This window comes from Pseudophryne corroboree, chromosome 1 (genome assembly GCF_028390025.1).
Source record: "Pseudophryne corroboree isolate aPseCor3 chromosome 1, aPseCor3.hap2, whole genome shotgun sequence".
NCBI classification, from domain to species: Eukaryota; Metazoa; Chordata; class Amphibia; order Anura; family Myobatrachidae; genus Pseudophryne; species Pseudophryne corroboree.
Window position 1 is genome coordinate 1,188,821,074 of NC_086444.1, and position 21,117 is coordinate 1,188,842,190.

General features: G+C 38.9%; 1 protein-coding gene across 1 annotated transcript in view; it reads right to left on the minus strand.

Annotated features, from left to right (window-relative positions):
* Positions 1 to 21,117, minus strand: part of LOC135051224 (vomeronasal type-2 receptor 116-like) — an 88,908-nt gene that overhangs the window by 37,088 nt on the left and 30,703 nt on the right. Inside the window, exon 4 of the mRNA XM_063957327.1 lies at positions 2,277 to 2,513. Within this exon, the coding sequence (XP_063813397.1) occupies positions 2,277 to 2,513 (237 nt within the window). The remainder of the gene's footprint in view (positions 1 to 2,276; positions 2,514 to 21,117) is intronic.

A 21,117-nucleotide genomic window follows, 5' to 3' on the forward strand; every position in this document is an offset into this window, starting at 1 on the left:
TATCTGGCACTATCCTGGGAACATTATGTGTACTTGACACTTTACTGGGAACATTATGGGTTTCTTGCACCTTACTGGGGACATTTTGTGTATTTGGCACTATACTTGAATGCCCTTCATGTTTTATTATGTATTTTAAGAAAAACATTTTGATTGTTTTATATAAAGCAAACTTTCCTACGTATATGATTTTTACAGCCAGCGCTGGTATACCCATACATCATTTTCAATATACTGAAATGCTGTTTATTAAAGTGTTAAGTCATGTTTTACCAGCATTTGCAATCAATTTTGCCTTTCGTAAATATACGATTTGCAGAATTGATGGGAAATTATAGGAAACTGTCAAATCAGCAAAAATAGATTTTTAGTAAATTTATCCCTAAAACTATATACTGAATATATTTAAGACATTCTAGAATTCTATGGTGCTTTATGAGTGCACCCGATTTCTTTCTTGATTTGCTATTTGTAAATGAGTGTCACGGCTGTTGGTACTTGTGGAGTCGGACGAGGTCGAGGAGTCCCAAGGACAGAATAGTGTGGGCTTGATATATGACCTGCTCATTCAGATGGGACAGGACTCGCTAAAGTCTATGGCTGGACACAGGTGCTTATACAACTATGAGGACCTAGAACACTGGGGATAATAGTGCAATGATAGTTGAGTGACACTTGTGGTAGACAACTGATAGCTGGAAGCTGCGATTGAACTAGCAGTACAGAATAGCTGGATAGCTAGAAGCTGGGATTAAACCAGCAGAACAGGATAGCTGGAAGCTGGGATTGAACCAGCAGTACAGGATAGCTGGATAGCTGGAAGCTGGGATTGGACCAGCTGTACAGGATAGCTGGAAGCTGGGATTGAACCAGCAGAACAGGATAGCTGGATAGCTGGAAGCTGGGATTGAACCAGCAGCACAGAATACTCAGTGATGCAGGCTTGCAGAGATACTGTAGATTGTATTGACCAGCGGTGCAGGTTTACAGATATCCTGGAGATGAGATAGCCGGAGGTGCAAGTTTGCAGATATACTGGAGATGAGATAACCAGCAGTGCAGGTTTGCAGATATCCTGGAGATGAGATAGCCAGCAGTGCAGGTTTGCAGATATCCTGGAGATAGGAGTCAGGAAGTGCTGAAGCTGGTAATGCACTGTATCTTTAAGCAGGAGATTGCAGGCGCTCTCTGCAGGCTTGAGGACAATAAAGCACTGAGAGCTTCCCAGTGCTTGGAGCTGGAATATATATCACTTGCTCTCTGGTGATAGGCTGAAGGGATCATATGTCGGGGAAACACTACCTGGTTGGAGAGTTCTCTGCAGAGCCAGCTGATCAGGAAGTAACATGCAGTACTCCAGGATAGACTACAGAGAGGACTAAGTCCTATCAGGCTGGGATGGAGCCAAAGCCTAACTATCCTGAAATGGATGCTGTGATTAACAGCACAGGATGCTTGATGGACCAGAGAATGGCAGACAGCGCTTTGGACTGCGCCGCAAGAAGGTCAAAGTGTGACTGGGGTGTGCTGTAAACCTCCGTTTTGGACAGTGTGATAGTATATGTTGTAAAGCAATGAGTTACTGTATAGGGTGCATCTGCGAAAGTTTGCATAATGGCCCTCATTCCGAGTTGTTCGCTCGGTATTTTTCATCGCATCGCAGTGAAAATCCGCTTAGTACGCATGCGCAATGTTCGCACTGCGACTGCGCCAAGTAACTTTACTATGAAGAAAGTATTTTTACTCACGGCTTTTTCTTCGCTCCGGCGATCGTAATGTGATTGACAGGAAATGGGTGTTACTGGGCGGAAACACGGCGTTTCAGGGGCGTGTGGCTGAAAACGCTACCGTTTCCGGAAAAAACGCAGGAGTGGCCGGGGAAACTGTGGGAGTGCCTGGGCGAACGCTGGGTGTGTTTGTGACGTCAACCAGGAACGACAAGCACTGAACTGATCGCACAGGCAGAGTAAGTCTGGAGCTACTCAGAAACTGCTAAGTAGTTAGTAATCGCAATATTGCGCATACATCGGTCGCAATTTTAAGAAGCTAAGATTCACTCCCAGTAGGCGGCGGCTTAGCGTGTGTAACTCTGCTAAATTCGCCTTGCGACCGATCAACTCGGAATGAGGGCCAATATACAGTATGTTTATAATAATGATATATTTATGTTGGTAAATTCACAATGAGTTCTACAGTGTGGTCCAAATATGTGTTTTTTGTCCAGCCACCTTCATACAAATCTTAATCACATCTCTAAAGAAGATTAATTAACTTACCTGTGCATACCCAAATACGTTCAACAACTGTGCCATTGCAAGAGTGGTATGAGAGTTGAGATCTCCAATAAACCCAGCTACTTTATCATGTTCCATACACCTGTAATTAGGAATGGTCTCTCTGTGTCCAGATAATATCTGCAAAACATCTTCCACAGCTTTATTCTCTCTTCCGCATGAATCATACAAATGGTAACCAAGCGTAATATTGGGCAGAATGTCTGGGTTCCTGTTAATCTGATTAATTGCAAATATAAAAGCTCGTACATGTCTGTATTCCCTACGGTGAGCGCTGTTTAAAAAAACAATTTTGTTGTAAATTATTTTCACAAGGTTCAATATTTATTTTTCCAGTTATTAAGTAAAACTTAACTTTTTGCATATAAATGATACAATAACATAAAAATCAGTTCTTGGACTAGAAGGTTAGGCATTACCAATCATCTTACATACTGTACTAAAACATTTTAATAATACATAAAGCGACAGAAAAACATATAGATGGACTCGTACAATTTAAAAATGCATATAAGCTTATCTGTTATTTCCTCAGATAGGAGCGGAGTGCCGGTAGGTGCCCAACTCGTTTCGTCCCTTAGTTCATCTCTGAGATGAACTATGCTTATATGCATTTTTAAATTGTACGAGTCCATCTATATGTTTTTCTGTCGCTTTATGTATTATTAAAATGTTTTTTTAAATGATACTACACTATCAGAGGCTTTTCCTTCCCGCATGGGACTTTTTTAAGGTACATAAGTCTGATGACGGAATGACGGCAGCATCATTTAATTTAGTGCAACTTTATATGTAAGTGCTTCATATAAATATACCCCTTCTCTAGATCTCCTCTGAATTACTGAGCTATACGGTGTTGCACCCTTAATAAATGGTATCTAAGCACATTACCTAAGAAAAAAGGGAGTTAGCACACTGTCAGCAACATATTCGCATTTACTTTATTTTTATCCATACTTATTTTTGAACAAGCACTTATAAGCACTTTTTCTGCACATATTCACTTTATTGCAAAGTTCACTTTATTGCAAATTTTGCACAAAACAGCACTTTGTCACTTTCAAAGAGCAGTGTACTGATACATTGTCTTGCATATACGTACAAACTCCACACCAACACCTGGACGGATGGAAACGGAGAGTCAGTACGAGTAAGGAACATCCCGATGCAAAGACACTTTATATAAGGCGACTGTTCCACGTATGTCTGGTACGCATATTTTAACTATCATCTAAGGATTTGTAATGTATTATTCACGAACACTGAAGGCGCAACTGATTTACCACTAGAACAATTTTGAAAACTAAGTTCCCCTGGGAATTGGACATTTTTGAAATCTGGTTGCGACACCATTTGTCTTGGGAGTGTTTTCCAATTTTTGCACTGTTTCACTTGTAATTTAAGATCTCCCATTTTGGGGATATCTGGTTATAGAATATTCAGGTTGTAGCGCTATTTGCACTTTTTTGTACACATATATTTTTTTAAGTATAGGTAGTCAGTCTGGATGTGTTGGCTTCATTTCATGAATATATAACACATGGAATCCACCAGTATTTAAAAATTAACTCTATGAAGGAGAGGTCAAACAGAGTTTTTGTTGTAACCACAACAAGAAGATGACTCTTTAAGAGAAGATGAAATATTATTTAGAACCAACCACAAAATAGTAAATTTTTATGGGGCCTGCAAAAGATGCTTTGTGCTCTTTTCAAACAGAAGTCTCAAGGGTTGTGTGCATTATCCAGACCACATTATCATGACATTTGTCTAAGATCTTGGTTGACAAGAATAGATGACTATGGGGGTTATTCAAAGATGGACACATATCATTACATCTGCAGCAAGATCTGCCCCTATCTCCTCAAATGCTGGGGGCTGCCCAGCACAGTAAAAGGCCACCCAGCATGTCTGGTGCCGCCTCACGATGTGTCCGCAATTCATTGATTTAAGGTTGACCTCTTCCTACACAGCTTGGAGGTGCTGGAAGGTGATCCTACTCCTTTTTTTATTGGAACTCCAAACTCCAAAATGCTGCCCGCCCGAATGCCCAACGCTCTCAATCACCTTGTTGCCGCATGTTTCCAGAATGTGGCAGCAAGGGAAAGGGGTCACGTACGTTCACTGCTGATGGTACAAACCAGATGGACGCGGCCGCTGCGTCCAAAGGTGCGGCTCCGTGTATCTCTGAATTGCCCCTTATGTTCTTTAGTCTGCTTCTCCAGCCAGGAATCACAGTAGCATCAGCTACAGGTTGCTTTCTAGAGACTTGCATTACTACATAATGTCTTCTGAGGTTTAAACTGCACCTACATTGAACTGAGACCACCTTTGTACCAGACAGAGGTTATCATAACAACATTCATTCCTACTTCAGCAATGTGTAAGTAATCTCTGATGCATATTTGTACAAAGCGGATCTAATTTATCAGAGCTGCTGCGTGTGACATTATGCAACCGCCCCAAAAAATGCTCATGACATGACTGGTTGGAGAAGCAGATTAAAGAACATAGGGGGTGAGTCAGAGATGGATGCAGCCATGCATCTCTCTGCGCATGTGAACAGTCAGCAGTGCATGTTTCGTGACCCCTTCTCATTATGGCCACTTACTAGAAGGAGGTTGCCACAAGATGATTGACAGCAGCGGGTGTTCGGGGGTCAGGGATTTGGCATTTTGCAGGCATGTTGGCCAAAATGGGGGCATGTCGTAAGCATTTTCAGGGCTGCTGCATGATATCATTTTTTTTTCACACACCTCCAGAGCAAGTCTGGTTCTTCCTAAAATTGTTTTCAAGAACATCACTGGGACTTTTCACCCAAGTAGCACTAGACTCCTCCCCCCCAGGACTAATTAAGAAATTGGAAATTTGGAATTAGTGTGTAATTACTTCACCTTCTGGGTGGACCACCAGGAGCTAAGTGGTTTTTTTTTTCTTCCTTAATGTGTCACAGCATTTCAGATCTCTGAACCCTATGACCATTTTTTAAAAACTGGAGTATCGGGAGTGCACACATCCGCAGCAATCCAAAATTTAGCATAACAGGTGAAATGTATTTTTACTCAATAAACCTTGCACCCAATTGAATTCTCATATTAAAACCAGGTTGAGATGTCTTGATAAGTCTGGTGAGGTGCTCCTCTGTAGCCCTATATAGGTGTCTGATATTGTGGTGTGTTTCAGTCTGCTACATAATATGGCATTATACCAACCTGCCCTCATAGATAATGTAGAAGACTTTGACCCTAACCAGTACAATGTGGTACTATTATGTTTAAGATGATATATTTACTATGTAACTACACAGTGATTTATTTTAGTTTTATTTTACTTTTAATTTATTTATTCTCCCCTTTTGGCAATGCATGTGTTTTTTTTTTGTTTTTAATAAAGACACATTCATAAAAATATGTGTAAGCCCAACTAATTGTTATTTGTCACAGCTGGAACACATTATTGATTTATTAACAGTTTCTTATATAGCGCAGCATATTCCGTTGCGCATTACAATTTGAACACATAGCAAAGAAACACCTTCTCGTTATGTTTTAAAAATGTAGTAATAGTGCACCCAGAAGAAAACTGCATTAACAAAATAACTATACAAAGATTGGCTTGACAATGACGACTTACAGTACATTTTTTTAGGAGTAATTTTGGTTGGTAGGGCAGACTAACATTGGAAAGGAGCTAACTGTGTAATCGTGTTTGTTACAATACAAAACAGGTGTCCATTTTCTGATATTGCTAAAAAACATTATACTTTTCGCATCTCATCATGTTCCTGTGAAATTATAAGATAGATTTAACTTTTTGGAACATTCAAAACAATTCATTTGGAACAAACTTCCTCATAATTCCCTGAGCAAGATTGTTTCAAGCAAAACACAATGGATGTTCTTGTTCATCTCAATGAAAACCTTCACCTAGAGAAGAAGCATGCCATTGGAAGCTCCCACTCAGCTGAATGCAGTCTGAATTCCAGATTTGGAAATGATTCAAAGTTGTAGAAAAGGTGTCCTAGGAAAGAACTTTATGCTGATTACCATTACCTTAGAGTGAAACCATACTCGGATAAGCACATCTATATATTTTTATAATTACACACACAACGTATTTAATTGAAATCATTAATTTGAGATTAATTTACTGCATTATTAGAGCCTTCCTGTCTCCTTGTTCTGTGTTTATTTTCTAGATCCACTGCCGGCAAGGATCCCACAGTAGGAGCTGCTATTCTCATATATCTATTTCTTTTCACATTTTTCACATTGCGTTTCTAAAAATAATTGATATGAATAGAAAGCACAAGCAGCTCTTGCTGTTTAAATAAATGTGCAGCATGCCTATATTCTGTGTGTAATAGCAACTGTTATTCTACAGTGTATTCCAGCCAAACACTGTAACATAATTAGATATGCTGATACACTCACAATTACACAAAGAATATAGTCAAGCCACTAATCATTTAAATCAGCATAAGCTCGTTGAGCACCCTGAATGACTGCGGTTTATTTAGGATATGTAATGCTTTAATTGGACTTTTGAGGGACAATGGGTGTCTTTCTCTGACACTGTGTTACCCCTACAATAAAAGATACATTCTGGTTGGTCTAAATTTATCGGACATTTTCTAGTCTAAATACCGTGACAACTGATATCTGATATGCAGAAGCCGATAGATACATAGATAGATAGATAGATAGATAGATAGATATCTCTGTCATCATGTACAGTAGGTGGTTTGGCAGTAAGTCCAGCTGCCCCTGAGGGGATGGCATTCAATAATACAGGGGTGCCAAAAGGAAATTATATATTGCCCTCCCCCCAACCAAAATGTTATGGTACCCCTGGGTGTACAGTACAGTATATACTGTAAGTGATAGATAAAATGCATATTTTCAGCATGTTACTTACAATACACAAAGCAGTTCTTGGATTCCAAATGCATATCGAGTTGCTACCATAAAGCCATTAACAGTGAAAATTCCACCTAAAATGAAATCTCCTTCTTGGGAATATTTATATTCAAATCTGTATTTATTGCTTGGAGAAAGATAACATCCGGGAGGAGCTGGGTTCCGTGTCTCAGATCTGCAGAGTGCGATGCTCAGGATACACAGCCAAATCATTTGATGTAAAATATTAAACACAATTTCAAATGGTTGAAAACAATGATTGACTTTGTCCTCTTCTTTACATCTCATCTCTGATAGATGCATAATTCTATTCAAATATGTAATAAGACACAGGCAAGGCATAGTGAGAATGTGAGCGGTAAATGTACATTATGACCTTATTTACTGTAAAAAAAACAAACACATTTTTACATGAAATATCCTTTGCACAAATGTTGCTAAACTCTGCATGTGAAATCATTTTATTTGTGTTTAGATTTAAAAATATCTATCACTTTCTGCCTATTCCAGGGGTTCCCAAACTGTACGTCTAGGCACCCTGGGATTCTGTAAGTCTCTTGCAGGGGTGCCTCAGGGGGGTGGTCCAGGACCAAATCAGATTATAATTGGTCAAAGTGATAGGCAAACCAGTGCTAGTGGTTGCTAATCATAAAACAGAAGCAATACTGCACACCACCACATAACTGACATTACTTAATTTAATATATTTTTAAAATATATAATGTTTTATCATAGAAAAAAATGCTGATACTATAGGGCACAACATTCAATAACGTTTGTGAACCACGGGCCTATTTGTTTTATCATAGAAATTAATTATGATGCTCTAGGGCACAACATTCAATAAAGTTTGTGTTATGCACACCAGTGCCTGCAGGAATGTACTGGTGTCTGAACGGATAGGGATGCAAAACAAATGAACTCACAGACAGACTGGGGAATATGACATTACGTACACAGAAGGAGATAGGGTAACAAAATAAACACAAAGTGAACAGAGAAGCCCAGAGGCTAAGAAACTGGGTGTCTCCCTAGTGTTAGGAATGCTCAGATGGGAAAAGCAAGATGTTGTGTTTTAATACGTAGAGAACCCGAAATGCTGTTGCTAAGGGCAACAGCAAAACCCTAAAGGGTTACCAACGGGTGTGGCAGTAAACTCCTTGGTCAGAGATGGAATAATAGAGACAAGGAGAGTCTCCACAATCCTAATCCTCACTTGCAGTGCACAGGTTCAGTTTACTGCCACTAAACTGACACCTGAACTCCTTGCACAGTGAGAATGGATTTAGGCAGGCAAGTCTGAGAATACAGCCGCAAACTTGCTAAGTTCACAGAGTAGCAAAAGAACCCCAGCAAGTTAAACGACTGACTCCAGTCTTACTGCTAGGTCTGGATTGGCAGAGTGTAGTACCAAATCCCAAGGCCTATTTGCAGTAAGCAACAACAAATACAAAGCTACACAGTACTGGCTAACTTTCAGGAACTAACTAACCAACAAAGATTCAGCAGCATCTGCTTAACCTGAGAAGAGGGTTTATAAAGCAGGTGCTGTCCACGCCCCACTCAGACCTCACAGACTGTGAGCACAAAAACCAGCACCGGATCCCCTGCTGTGCACAGAGCCTGTAACCACTGCACAGCAAAAGACCCGAACCGGGGCATCAGCTGCGCTCAGGTTACTCCGCTAGCACTTGTCTCCCGGTTGCCATGACGACGTGGCAGCACAGAGCAGGAGACCCTAACAGTTTGTGAACCACTGGCCTATTTATTGCTATCATATTGTTAGGTTTTCTTCTTTCCATCTCTCTGGAAATATCATTCCCCCTCTAATAAGTTGATATATTACCCCTACTAGCTGAACAATAAAAAAATATATCAATATTCAAATAATAGGCTTATTTTACATGAACAGAACCCCTATCATGTTGATAAATGTAAAAATGTCTACAATGAGCTATGACATGATTTTATTAGCATCCACATTTATGAGAAAACATCATTGTATTAATAAAATGTATTTAACATATTACATTAAGTTTATTGTTATAAATATGTTTGTTTGACACTGTACACTTGTCCTGAAGACGGGGAGGTGGTCCCCGAAACGTTGGCCGTACTGATTACACTACGTTGATTTTGCTTCACAAGTCTGCTGAGTGCCGCCTCTTATTTCCCATTTGTGCATGTACAAGGGTTTTTACCCTGAGGTGGGCACCGGAGCAAGGTACACCCTGCAGGGGAGGCCGTGAGTGCCGGAGTGTTGTGTATCTATATATATATATATATATATATATATATATTTCACAAGCCCAACAGTGGGCCGGATGTAATAACTTCCAAGCTGGCTGGAGGTGCAGGTTCCCGGCCGTACTCTGACTTTTTTTTATAAAGAGGAAATCATTTACAATGCAAAACCATGACTTGTAAATGATTGCTGGTTTAAAAAAAAGGTCTGAGTTCAGCCGGGAACCCACACCTCCGGCCAACTCGGACATCATTACATCAGGCCCATTATATTAATTTACCCCCATATCATTAATGGCTCAACAAGCCCCTAGTTTAACACCTAAACTGGCACAACCATAAACAGTTTCCTAAAAACTTAAAAAATTAAAAAGATTTCAGTTGAGTGGAGTGAAAAAGATGCAAAGTGAAGACAGCAGTGAAGAGAGGAGGGGAGAGAAAGGGAAAACAGTAGGAACATTGATTAACTAAATAGCAGAGCTGTCAAGAGAACAGACATGGAGGGAGAGTTAATGCAAACAGTACTAAGGGGACACAATATGTGAAAGAGGGTGCTACCATCTTTCTAAAATGGGTGCTCCTTAATTATTTATAACCAGGCTGAGGTAGATCCCCTTTCCTGTCTGAATAACATTTTCTTTCTGCAGAGCAGGTGGTTAAGGTCTAGTGATAATTGTAATCCAGATTTACAGTATGAAGCATTGGAGAGTGATGACTTGCACAAAACCAATCAGCTACTAACTGCCATGTTACAGGCTGTGTTTGAAAAATAACATGAGCTGATTGGTTGGTACTTTATAACCATGCAATTTATAACTCTCCAAGGCTTCATAAATCTGGACCACAAGTAACTTTTATGATGACATAAAGTTTTAAATAGGAGAGTGCCCTCTTTCAAATGAATGTATACCCATCTTTGTAGGTGGTGGATTGGGTAGAGAGAGGTAATAAAATTCCTCCCTCACAACCATGCATGCGTGCACCAGTGTCACTACCCCGTAAGGGGTGTGTCTGATAAAGATATAGCTTTATGCAAGGTCTACTTGGACTGCAATACTGCAATATCCTGAGACCAGATAACTGTGGATCTATTGTGGGGTGTTCAACCTATCTGGAAAATCCATCTTCAATCAAATTTGGGTGCTCCAGTACTTTACACCATGCAATGGACAAGATACTCATTGTACATGGACCTGCTATAGAACCCCAAATTTACCAGCATGGTCTGGTAATATACCATAAATAATAAATAACACATGTCAGCATACCCTGCTCTAAGTTTACCTCTATACATACACTCAAATGAATATGCATTGTTGCAACCCCCAAATAAGTTAGTAATAAATCGTCTGCAAATAATGTAGATACTGTATACCAGTGGCATTTTTTTAATGGGTGCAAGTTGTGCAGTGAACACAGGGAGGGGGGCCAACACCGCAGACCCGGCACTAGTGGTGGCTCCAGAGGTGGTGCTGCAGCACAGTCCAAAGTTCAAACAGCTGAGCCACACCAACTGCCAGAGAGCCAATTTGGCTTGACAGATGGTTACAGTGCAGTAGAAGTGCTTCTCCTATTTGAAATTTGGACCACCTCTGGAGCCACCACTGACCAGCACCCATTTCTTCAATGCTCATATTCCCAGAGTCCTGCCATAGAAGTGGAAATGCTGCAAAATCACCTGTAAAATGTCATGGTGTCCATTTTTCCAAAGTTTTGTTATTGTATAGTAGGAAAACCTGCTGTCTACAGTGGAGGGGTTCAGATGTAGATGACATGTGGGCCCCCTCCTCTATGGATACGCCAGTGAGACATTCTCAATCTTGTAAACACATTTTTATATAATAAAAAGAGGATGGAAAGAGAAGGAAACTGTCCTGTATGGCAAGATGGTGCAGACCTAAGAACCTATCCTACAACTTTTAATGCATCTAATTGGTTGAGACAATTAATGGACTGGACAAACTGAACTAAAGAATTTTCCTATGGCATAGTAAGAAAAGGGCTATGATTCTGACCATGTCACACACTCTATTGTTGCTTTCATTTTCATTAATATTTTTGCTTAATGCACTTAGCACCTGATTCCTTAAGTTTTGCAAATTCTGCTAAGTAGCAGAATTGTAATCCTTTGGATTGCATGCTGTAGGTCGTCCATCGCAGGGCAAGGCCGTCCAGAATGCTATCCGCTGCACCCCCTTGATCAAGCTGAAATTGCCTTGCTGCACCCGCAGGAGGCCCACCACCATTTTAGTGATCGCAGCGGCTGCGTGTGACATCACACAGCCTACCCAATCATGCACACTGTTCGTGCCACCACACCACCATTTTTATGCCACCCCCCCACAATGCTCCGTCTCTGTCTTGGAAACAGAGCGTTGCCACCCCCCACCCAGTGAATGCCTCTGCCTGATTGACAGGCAGAGGTGATCGCATTTTCATCAGGGCACTGCAGAAAATGTGAGTGCATGCACAAGACAGGCCCTGCACATGCGCCTACAGCCTCATCATAGTATTTTCAGTTGGATCGCAGATTGGCCCTGAGGTGTTAATTACCAAATCTGTTCCATAGTGAAGCAGGGCGTTAAGCTCTTTGCAAGTGTTCTATGTGATACAGTATGTACAGTAGATAGCATTCTACTCCTATGGAAGTTGGTGTAGCATGGGAGCACTGGCACTTGCCCACAGGATAGACAAGATGACAAAAGCAATATAAAATTAATATAATAGCAATATGCTCAAGAATTAAGATGGAGTTTTTTTTTAAATAAATTGCTTTATACAGTTTAACAAATGATCCAAAAATTATTATTCTTACATAATGCTATGCATAGTGCAGTCAGAGATAATGTTTAATCATTCAAGACATGGAATCAGCCAGTAGAGCTTGCAATCTAATTTCCCATCATACAAAAATGAAGAAGTGGTTTGCCCTATTGAGATTAATATTAAGGATAAAATTATAACAAAACTTTTATTACTTGTATATTGAAAGTTGGTTACTTGGACTTGTTTTTTAATACTGGCAAAATAAAGATAAATATAATTAGAATAGTGTACAAAATAAAAAGTGTTGGTAAAGATCCGATTGCTGGATATTGTTGTACAGTATGATAGTATGTGTAGCAAACATAGGAAACAAACTACTGTACTGTAATCCACATTTTAGTTGCCAGGGAAATACAGCCTCACATGCTCTATCATGCTGCTCATTATCATAGAATATATTCCTGTTAGTAATAAGAACGACCACAATTTCATTGCCCTAGGACCTACAATTGTGAATCAACATTGAAATGAATAAAAGGGTGGCATGAGATGTTTTACAAATTTTAAAGATCATAATGATAGGAGACAATCCTACTGGTCTCATTTAGGTGTTAGAACCATGAAAAATTATATACCTGATAAACCAGACATGATTAAGGATTTTTATAAACTAGAGGATATACTGAAAGCTGAATCTAGGAACTGGCTAGACAGTATGAACCTCAAACAGTGTGTACAGTAAATAAATTAAATGATCCCTAGTGGTCTTGAGATTTTTAAACCCTCCATTTTTAAGAAGGATAAAGAATATCAAAAAGAGTGGCATCAGCTTTTAGATGATTGCTCTTTGGAAATGATGAAACTGAGGAAATTGAAGAGAGCAATGGAGAAGTATAATGATGATTAAATGTTAGTGAGTAAAGACAGAGTGATAATTGAGAAAGTGATTAAATTTGAACAAGGTCTTATGGATACTAAGCAAAGAAAATTCAAATGAGATTTATATATGGTTAGAACATATAAACAAAAAACAAAATACAGATTTCACAATGAAGTTAAGAGAAGGTTTACAATGACAGCATTAATCAAATTGACCAAAGACCAAAGAAAAACACACACCTTAGTCAAAAAAATTATTTCATCCAAATACTGTAGGTATGAAAATTTGATACAGCATGGAGTTAATGACAGTGACTCCCCATATGTATAAGGCAGATGTGATAGAAATAGATGAGGAGGGTGTAGAGAATTTGGTTGTATTAGCATTAAGAATACTGATAGTCAAAATCAGAGGGTTCATATTTTTAGGGGCACGCCCCAAGACCAATCAATGGTCATCGACCTATACAAGCCTAAATGACCCACAAAAGGAGAAGAGACTCAAGCATAGATGATGCAGAGAAGGGGGGCATGCAAAAGAAAAATTCAAGCAGAGTTTGACAAACTCTTTGGAACCTAAACAAAGTGTCTTCAATCTATCTGCTAGATTCCTCTTCAGACCTGAATTTTTTCTCTTAAAAAAAGGTCTTAAATTTTCCACAACATCCAATCCTAATATATTCGAATTGTTTGTGGACCTCAAGAGGTACATACGCACCCTCCACAAAAAGAGATACTTTGCCAAATAAAGCTTACATTCGAAAGATGATGACTCTCTTCCAATTCTTCTAGATAGTACGGACAGCATTATGCTCTACACTCTAGAGGAGCTGTGGGAACAGAATAATGTGGCTACAGATACATCACCTACAGCAGAGAGAGTGTATAACATTAAGGGGGTATTCAATTGTTTAAAAGTTGGTTGGATGTCTGTGTTTTCCTATCTGACAGGAAAAAACAGTCACCCAACTGACTTTTCAAACAATTGAATATCCCCCTATGAGAAGGTCCAATACATTTCAACGTAAATAAGAATTTTTCCCATTTCTGCAAAGAGATGCTGAATAGAGTCATTCTACAAGATTACCTTAGAAGACTTTAAAGAACTACTGTAGTTGGACAAAAGACAGATAGCTGTAAACTTTCATCCAATCTCTCAAGACAAGAGAAAAAAGCTCTTAAAGCACTCACACAATACACTTCTATTAGAATAAAATATTCAGATAAGGGCATGGCTTAGTTGTCATGGGCCGATCCTTCTATATAGATGAGGCCCTGAGACAGCTGAGTGATAATAAGTTCTATACCATCCTTGATAAAGATCCCACATCCAATTACATAAAGGAACTAAGACTTTATTAGACTGTTTAAGGGAAGGGGAAAGGGAGAAAACGACTGCACTAGAACTAAATAATAAATAAGTTGTAGGAAAGATACCCCATTTGATATTGTGCCACCAATTTCTGGGCACTAATTGTGGGGGTGCTGCCACACCATATAATGTTGCCAACATTTGAGAAAGTTTTGAAGGGAAGGGAAAGAATTGGACTAAGGGTGGTGCACTAGAGCAGAATAATTTAACTTTTATTATCATATAACTTTAAAAAAGCCGGTAACTGCAAAATATTAAAATAAAGACACACAAGTGCAAGACATAGTGCAGCATATATTTAAAAAGACACACTCCTTTGATCCAATGTGTTGTGCAATGTCGTATATAATTTATGTAATTATCTTATGTTCTATGACCTTATACCTAAATTGAGTTGGTGTTGTCAGGAATAAATCCTATTAATCCTGGGTATATGAAGTGCAAGCCTAAAGTAAGCATCCTATAGGTGGTAAAAAATTCTAAATAATAAAGTGGATTGAAGGTTTTTTTTAAACCACAAAGATAAATAAATATATTGTGACGTATCTCACTGTACCTAATGGAATAGCGTTTCCAATTTCTGTGGTCAATGCCACTGTGTTAATAATTATATCTGACAGGTTGTTCCGGAGGTGAATCTATTGTGGGCAGTATTCAGAACATATAGTTCATAAGAGCATAAGTGTGTTGTTATACATATGGTGACAATTATTGTTCTCAGTCTCTGCTGTCAACAACTAAAGCTTTTTGTCCCTTTGGCTGCCAGCCTCATATGTGTGTAGTAGCACTTAGCGTTCTCAGTCTATGCTGTCAACGCCAGAAATTTTAACCCTTTGGCTGCCAACCTCAAATGTATAAACTGGCATCAAGCAACGCCTGAAATTTAAACCTTTGATAACCAATCTCATATATATAAAGACTGGCAATAACCGTCCTCAGTCTATGCTGTCAATGCCTAAGGTTTTAGCATTAGGCTGCCAGCCTCATATGTGCTGAACCTGTCCTCTAGACATTATCAGTCTCCTGCTGTCAGAGTCTTGTTAGTAAATTTTAGGAAACGCTAGGCCTTAAGTACAACTGATCTCATTACAAGGGAACCGATTAGATTATTATAAATAGGAAAACTCTCCCATAAAGATAAGAGATGTGTGTAAATATTGTGATACACTTATATCAATCGTAACCTGATCTCTATTACATATCATTCACCATTATTCAGCCTCTGTATCATTTGTGATTGAGATGTTTCACTTATAAGTCACTATCAGAAAATCACCCATATAATTAAATTCTCGATTTTTATTAGTGTTTTACACCATATAATCCGTATCAAGTTTAAATTACTGTGTATGGTGTAAGAATAGGTGCATCCTTCCACTGTCAGGCTGCATGCAGGAATCTCATAAATTTCTGTATTATTTGAAATCAGCTAATCACCCGCTATCAGCCTGTTCTATCTTGATCTAAATAGACTCTTCTGCCATAGATTGTCTCACTGCAATTTGCACTATAGCCTGCTTGGCATAAGTGACTTATGCCAAGCATAGAACAGGCTCATTCCTCATAATTTCCTCCTCAGTACTCTATATTAAATAAGGATTGGCCCAGCAGTAAGTGAAGTAGCGGTTCTGTAAAACATAGGAAATCTCTTTTTTCATGTGAATGTAGCTGCTGTTTCAATATAGATACCAGTGATTATAATGCAACTTGAGCAAAAGGAATATTTATGGTATATAATATTGACTGATAGCGGGTAATTAGCTGATTTCAAATAATACAGAAATTTATGAGATTCCTGCATGCAGCCTGACAGTGGAAGGATGCACCTATTCTTACACCATACACAGTAATTTAAACTTGATACGGATTATATGGTGTAAAACACTAATAAAAATCGAGCATTTAATTATATGGGTGATTTTCTGATAGTGACTTATAAGTGAAACATCTCAATCACAAATGATACAGAGGCTGAATAATGGTGAATGATATGTAATAGAGATCAGCTTACGATTGATATAAGTGTATCACAATATTTACACACATCTCTGATCTTTATAGGAGAGTTTTCCTATTTATAATAATCTAATCGGTTCCCTTTTAATGAGATCAGTTGTACTTAAGGCCTAGCGTTTCCTAAAATTTACTAACAAGACTCTGACAGCAGTAGACTGATAATGTCTAGAGGACAGGTTCAGCACATATGAGGCTGGCAGCCTAATGCTAAAATCTTAGGCGTTGACAGCATAGACTGAGGACGCTTATTGCCAGTCTTTATATATATGAGATTGGTTATCAAAGGTTAAAATTTCAGGCGTTGACAGCATAGACTGAGAACGCTTGATGCCAGTTTATACATTTGAGCTTGGCAGCCAAAGGGTTAAAATTTCTGGCGTTGACAGCATAGACTCAGAACGCTCAGTGCTACTACACACATATGAGGCTGGCAGCCAAAGGGACAAAAAGTTTTAGTCGTTGACAGCAGAGACTGAGAACGATAATGGTCACAATATGTATAACAACACACTTATGCTCTTATAAACAATATGTTCTGAATACTGCCCACAATAGATTTACCTCAGGAACAGCCTGTCAGATATAATTATTAACACAGTGACATTGACCACAAGAATTGGAAACTCTATTCCGTTAGGTACAGTGAGATACGTCACAATATATTTATTAATTTTCGTAGTTTAAAAAAAACCTTCAATCCACTTCATTATTTAGATTTTTTTACCACTTATATGATGCTTACTTTAGGCTCGCACTTCATATACCCAGGATTAATAGGATTTATTCCTGACAACACCAACTCAATTTAGGTATAAGGTCATAGAACATAAGATAATTACATAAATTATATACGACATTGCACAACACATTTTATCAAAGGAGTGTGTCTTTTTAAATATATGTTGCACTATGTCTTGCACTTGTGTGTCTTTATTTTAATATTTCGCAGTTACTGGCTTTTTTAAAGTTATATGATAATAAAAGTTACATTTTATTTGTGTAATTATTCTGCTCTAGTGCGCCACCCTTAGTCCAATTCTTTCCCTTCCCTTCAAGACTTTATTAGACTCAGCTAGTATTAAGGGAGTCTTATCTAGAGATGAACATCAATTCCTACTCCCTCACTTCCCCACCAGTCCCACCTTTTACTTTCTCCCCCAAATTTGCAAGTCCCTCACTTCACCCCCAGGCAACCCTATTATTTTAGGTATTAATTACCTCACATCCAATCTTTCCTTTTATATTGACACCTTTCTCCAACCTATGGTTTCCTCATTGAGATCTTACCTAAAAGACACCATTGCTTTCCTCAATAAAATTCAACATGTACAATTGAAGGATACCGTATGCCTTCCTACCGTTAGATGTACAAGCTCTGTACTCACATATTCCTCACCTTACAGGACTTGATGTCATCTCCAGAAAACTGAGGGCCGATAATGATCTCAGTGAGGACCACCAGACCATTCTTCTCCAGTACATTTCTTTCATTCTCTCTCACCATTATTTTATATTTGCAGATGCTTATAATTTACAAACCTATGGCACGGCCATGGGGACCAGGTTTGCACTCAGCTATGCAATCTATACATGGGTTACTTTGAAGATGCTCATGTGTGGAGTGGCGGCTGGGAGGCGGACCTGGTCTTCTATGGTCAATGTAGCGATGATTTATTTTTTGTTTGGGATGGGGATTCAGCTTATGCCACGTCTTTTGTCACTAATCTTGACTTCAACCAGTATAACTTGACCTTTACTTTCATTTATAGCTAGAATCGGGTTGATTTTCTGGATCTGTTCCTCATAATTAGAGACAATCGAATTGTGACATTTAAACACATTAAACTGGTCAGTACACATTTTTATCTGCACTATAAAAGTGCACACTATGCACCATGGAAAATCAATAGTCCTAAAGGACAGCTGATGCATCTTAAACAGAATTGCACCAATTCAGACACATATATGGTACAAACTAAAGACCTCATAGAGTCCCTTTAACAAAGGGACTATCCAGAGTCTATACTACACCAATCCCTTAAAGACATTCAAACTATAAACAGACAAAACCTGCTTCAACAAAATAGCTAGATTTTTAGACAGAGTAGACGGCGACAAGATGAGAGTTCTAGCTTTCATCTGAAAATATAACAACTGTGCCCGTGAAATCGAAACCATCATTGGAAGAAACTATAGGGTTCTAAAACAGGACAATATACTGGGTGTTATCCTACCCCAAAACATCAGGTCATCTATAGGAAGTAGTTTGCTAAAATCAATACTATCACCCAGCCATTTATAAGTCTTCAAGGAGAAAAAATCCTCTGGGGGATCAAATTGGCTGATGGGTAAACCTTTCAGTTTCCATAAATGTGGCAAGTCCAGATGCACCATGTATTGTCACATGGAACATAAAACTACCCATATATCCTTACCACTATCCAACAAAATATATAATTTGAAATCTCTTATGAATTGTTACTCCAAATTTGAAATCTATTTATTAGTCTGTGGGTGTGGTTTAAGGTATATTGGCAGAACAACAAGAGCTTTACACACCCGCTTTATGGAACACCATCTTAACATTCTCAATAAATGTCTGACACATTGTGTATCTAGATACTATAATACAAAATACACAAGGGACCCCTCAAGTATATTGATAGTCTGTTAGAATCCATTGCACCTACCCATAGAGGAGGACACTGAATCAACAGACTCTGGTCTAGGAAAGTTTTCTTGATGCTGAAATTCAATTCTCTCCATCCAGATGAACTAAATTAAACCATTGAGTTGAATTTCATCATCTAGGTGTTCAACCTTCTCTTGATCAGTAAATAATTAACTTCCCATCAATACTGTCCATCTTTGCACATGGGGGTACCCCGGAGGTAGGGGTTTACGCCTGGAATCCACACATGCAGTCCCACTGGTGGTGACTTGGTGCGGATCCACTCCACCAGACTTACCCTTATGAATAATTCAGCAAACATATGTGTTTAAATAGAGGTCTAATATTGTCTATGATACCCGTAGTTGGGTTTGTACATGTGTGTGTGCTTTATAGATGTGTACATATACAGACACACATCTTAAATAACAAAAAACATAAGATCTGATTTCTGAATATATTCCCTTCATCTGTGCCCTCTGGGTTTTAGATCTTTAAGTATATTCCTTATGCTATATTTGTTGGGAATGTAAGTGCATGTATATAGGCTCCGCTTTAATAAATAAATAGCATGTCAATAAAGCAAAATAAGGATAACTCTGATCACCAACTATCATTACCTGTGTCTTGTGTCACTGTGGTTTACAAACAATAAATACATCACACTGTTGTACCGGGTGTGGTATGACTTGCCGGCGGCTGGGTTCCCAGCCCACAGCATACCAGCACCAGGATCCCGACGGCCAGAATGCTGTCAGCAGTGTGAGTGCAAATGAGCCTGCTGCAGGCTCGTACGGTGATGCACGCTATTTTTTCTCCCTCCAGGGGGGGTCATGCACTCCCAAGAGGGAGATTAGGTGTCAGTATGCTGGGTGTTGTTGGGATTCCGGTGCTGGTATACTGTGCACCATTAATTTTACCACGTAATTCTGTCTGTGAGGATTTTCCTGTTGTATACTCATATCTTAAACTGACCAATGAACTGCTCTGTTTATTTCACCATGGTAACCGACTGTATAATATACTAGATATCCGGGACCCAACCTACTTGCGTGTCCTCGATGGGTCAGTGTTGCACTCTGAGTTACGAGATGCACGTCACGTTACCAAATCATCATATGGAGGGTAGATTCCCTCCTCCTCCTGGCTGTGCCCTCTGAACACATGAGATGCATGGTACAGTCACGTGACAGGAATATGAAACAGCCTGACAGGTCACTGCAGACCAATGAATATGAGGACCTGGATCACTTGATTGGATGCGGTCATATGATCTAGGAATTTATGGTAATAATTAGCTTGAAATAATGAATTATTATAATTGTTTTTATAAAAATGTATGTTGTATAAATAAAGAGACCATGTATAATTAAATTAAACTTTTATTTGTACTATTTTATTTGAAAGTTTGTTATAAGACAATTCCAGATTAATGCAGGTGCCACCAATCAAGTCACCTAAAAGGGTATATAAGGATACCTCATCACATACCTCAACATATGCTCCTGAGGAAGCTGGATGCTCTTTAACCAGCATAACGTGTAGAGCTTGAGCCTTTTCACTCTGACGATATTCTGGACTCATGCTTTTCATCTCGGCCATTATTTGGACACTTGCTCCATCATTGGATTTTGCACTACAGTACTTTCTACCCAGACCATCCCTTCAGCCATCTTTGGACCATCCCTAAGGCTGAGACAATATCAAGTGATCCATGCCATTATACATCCGGTAATCTATTGCTTATATAGTGAGTGCAATACATGGGAGAGTGTCCTAGCCAAGTATTCAGAAATTGCACATAGGATCACAGAAGTGGAACTGTGAATAATCCATAATTTGTACTGGTGGCATAATTATCTGTACCTTTTCACGCATGTTTATATTTTAATACGTATATTCTTTGTGTGTTATAGTGAATACATTTAGATCATCATTATTTTTAAACAAACTGTC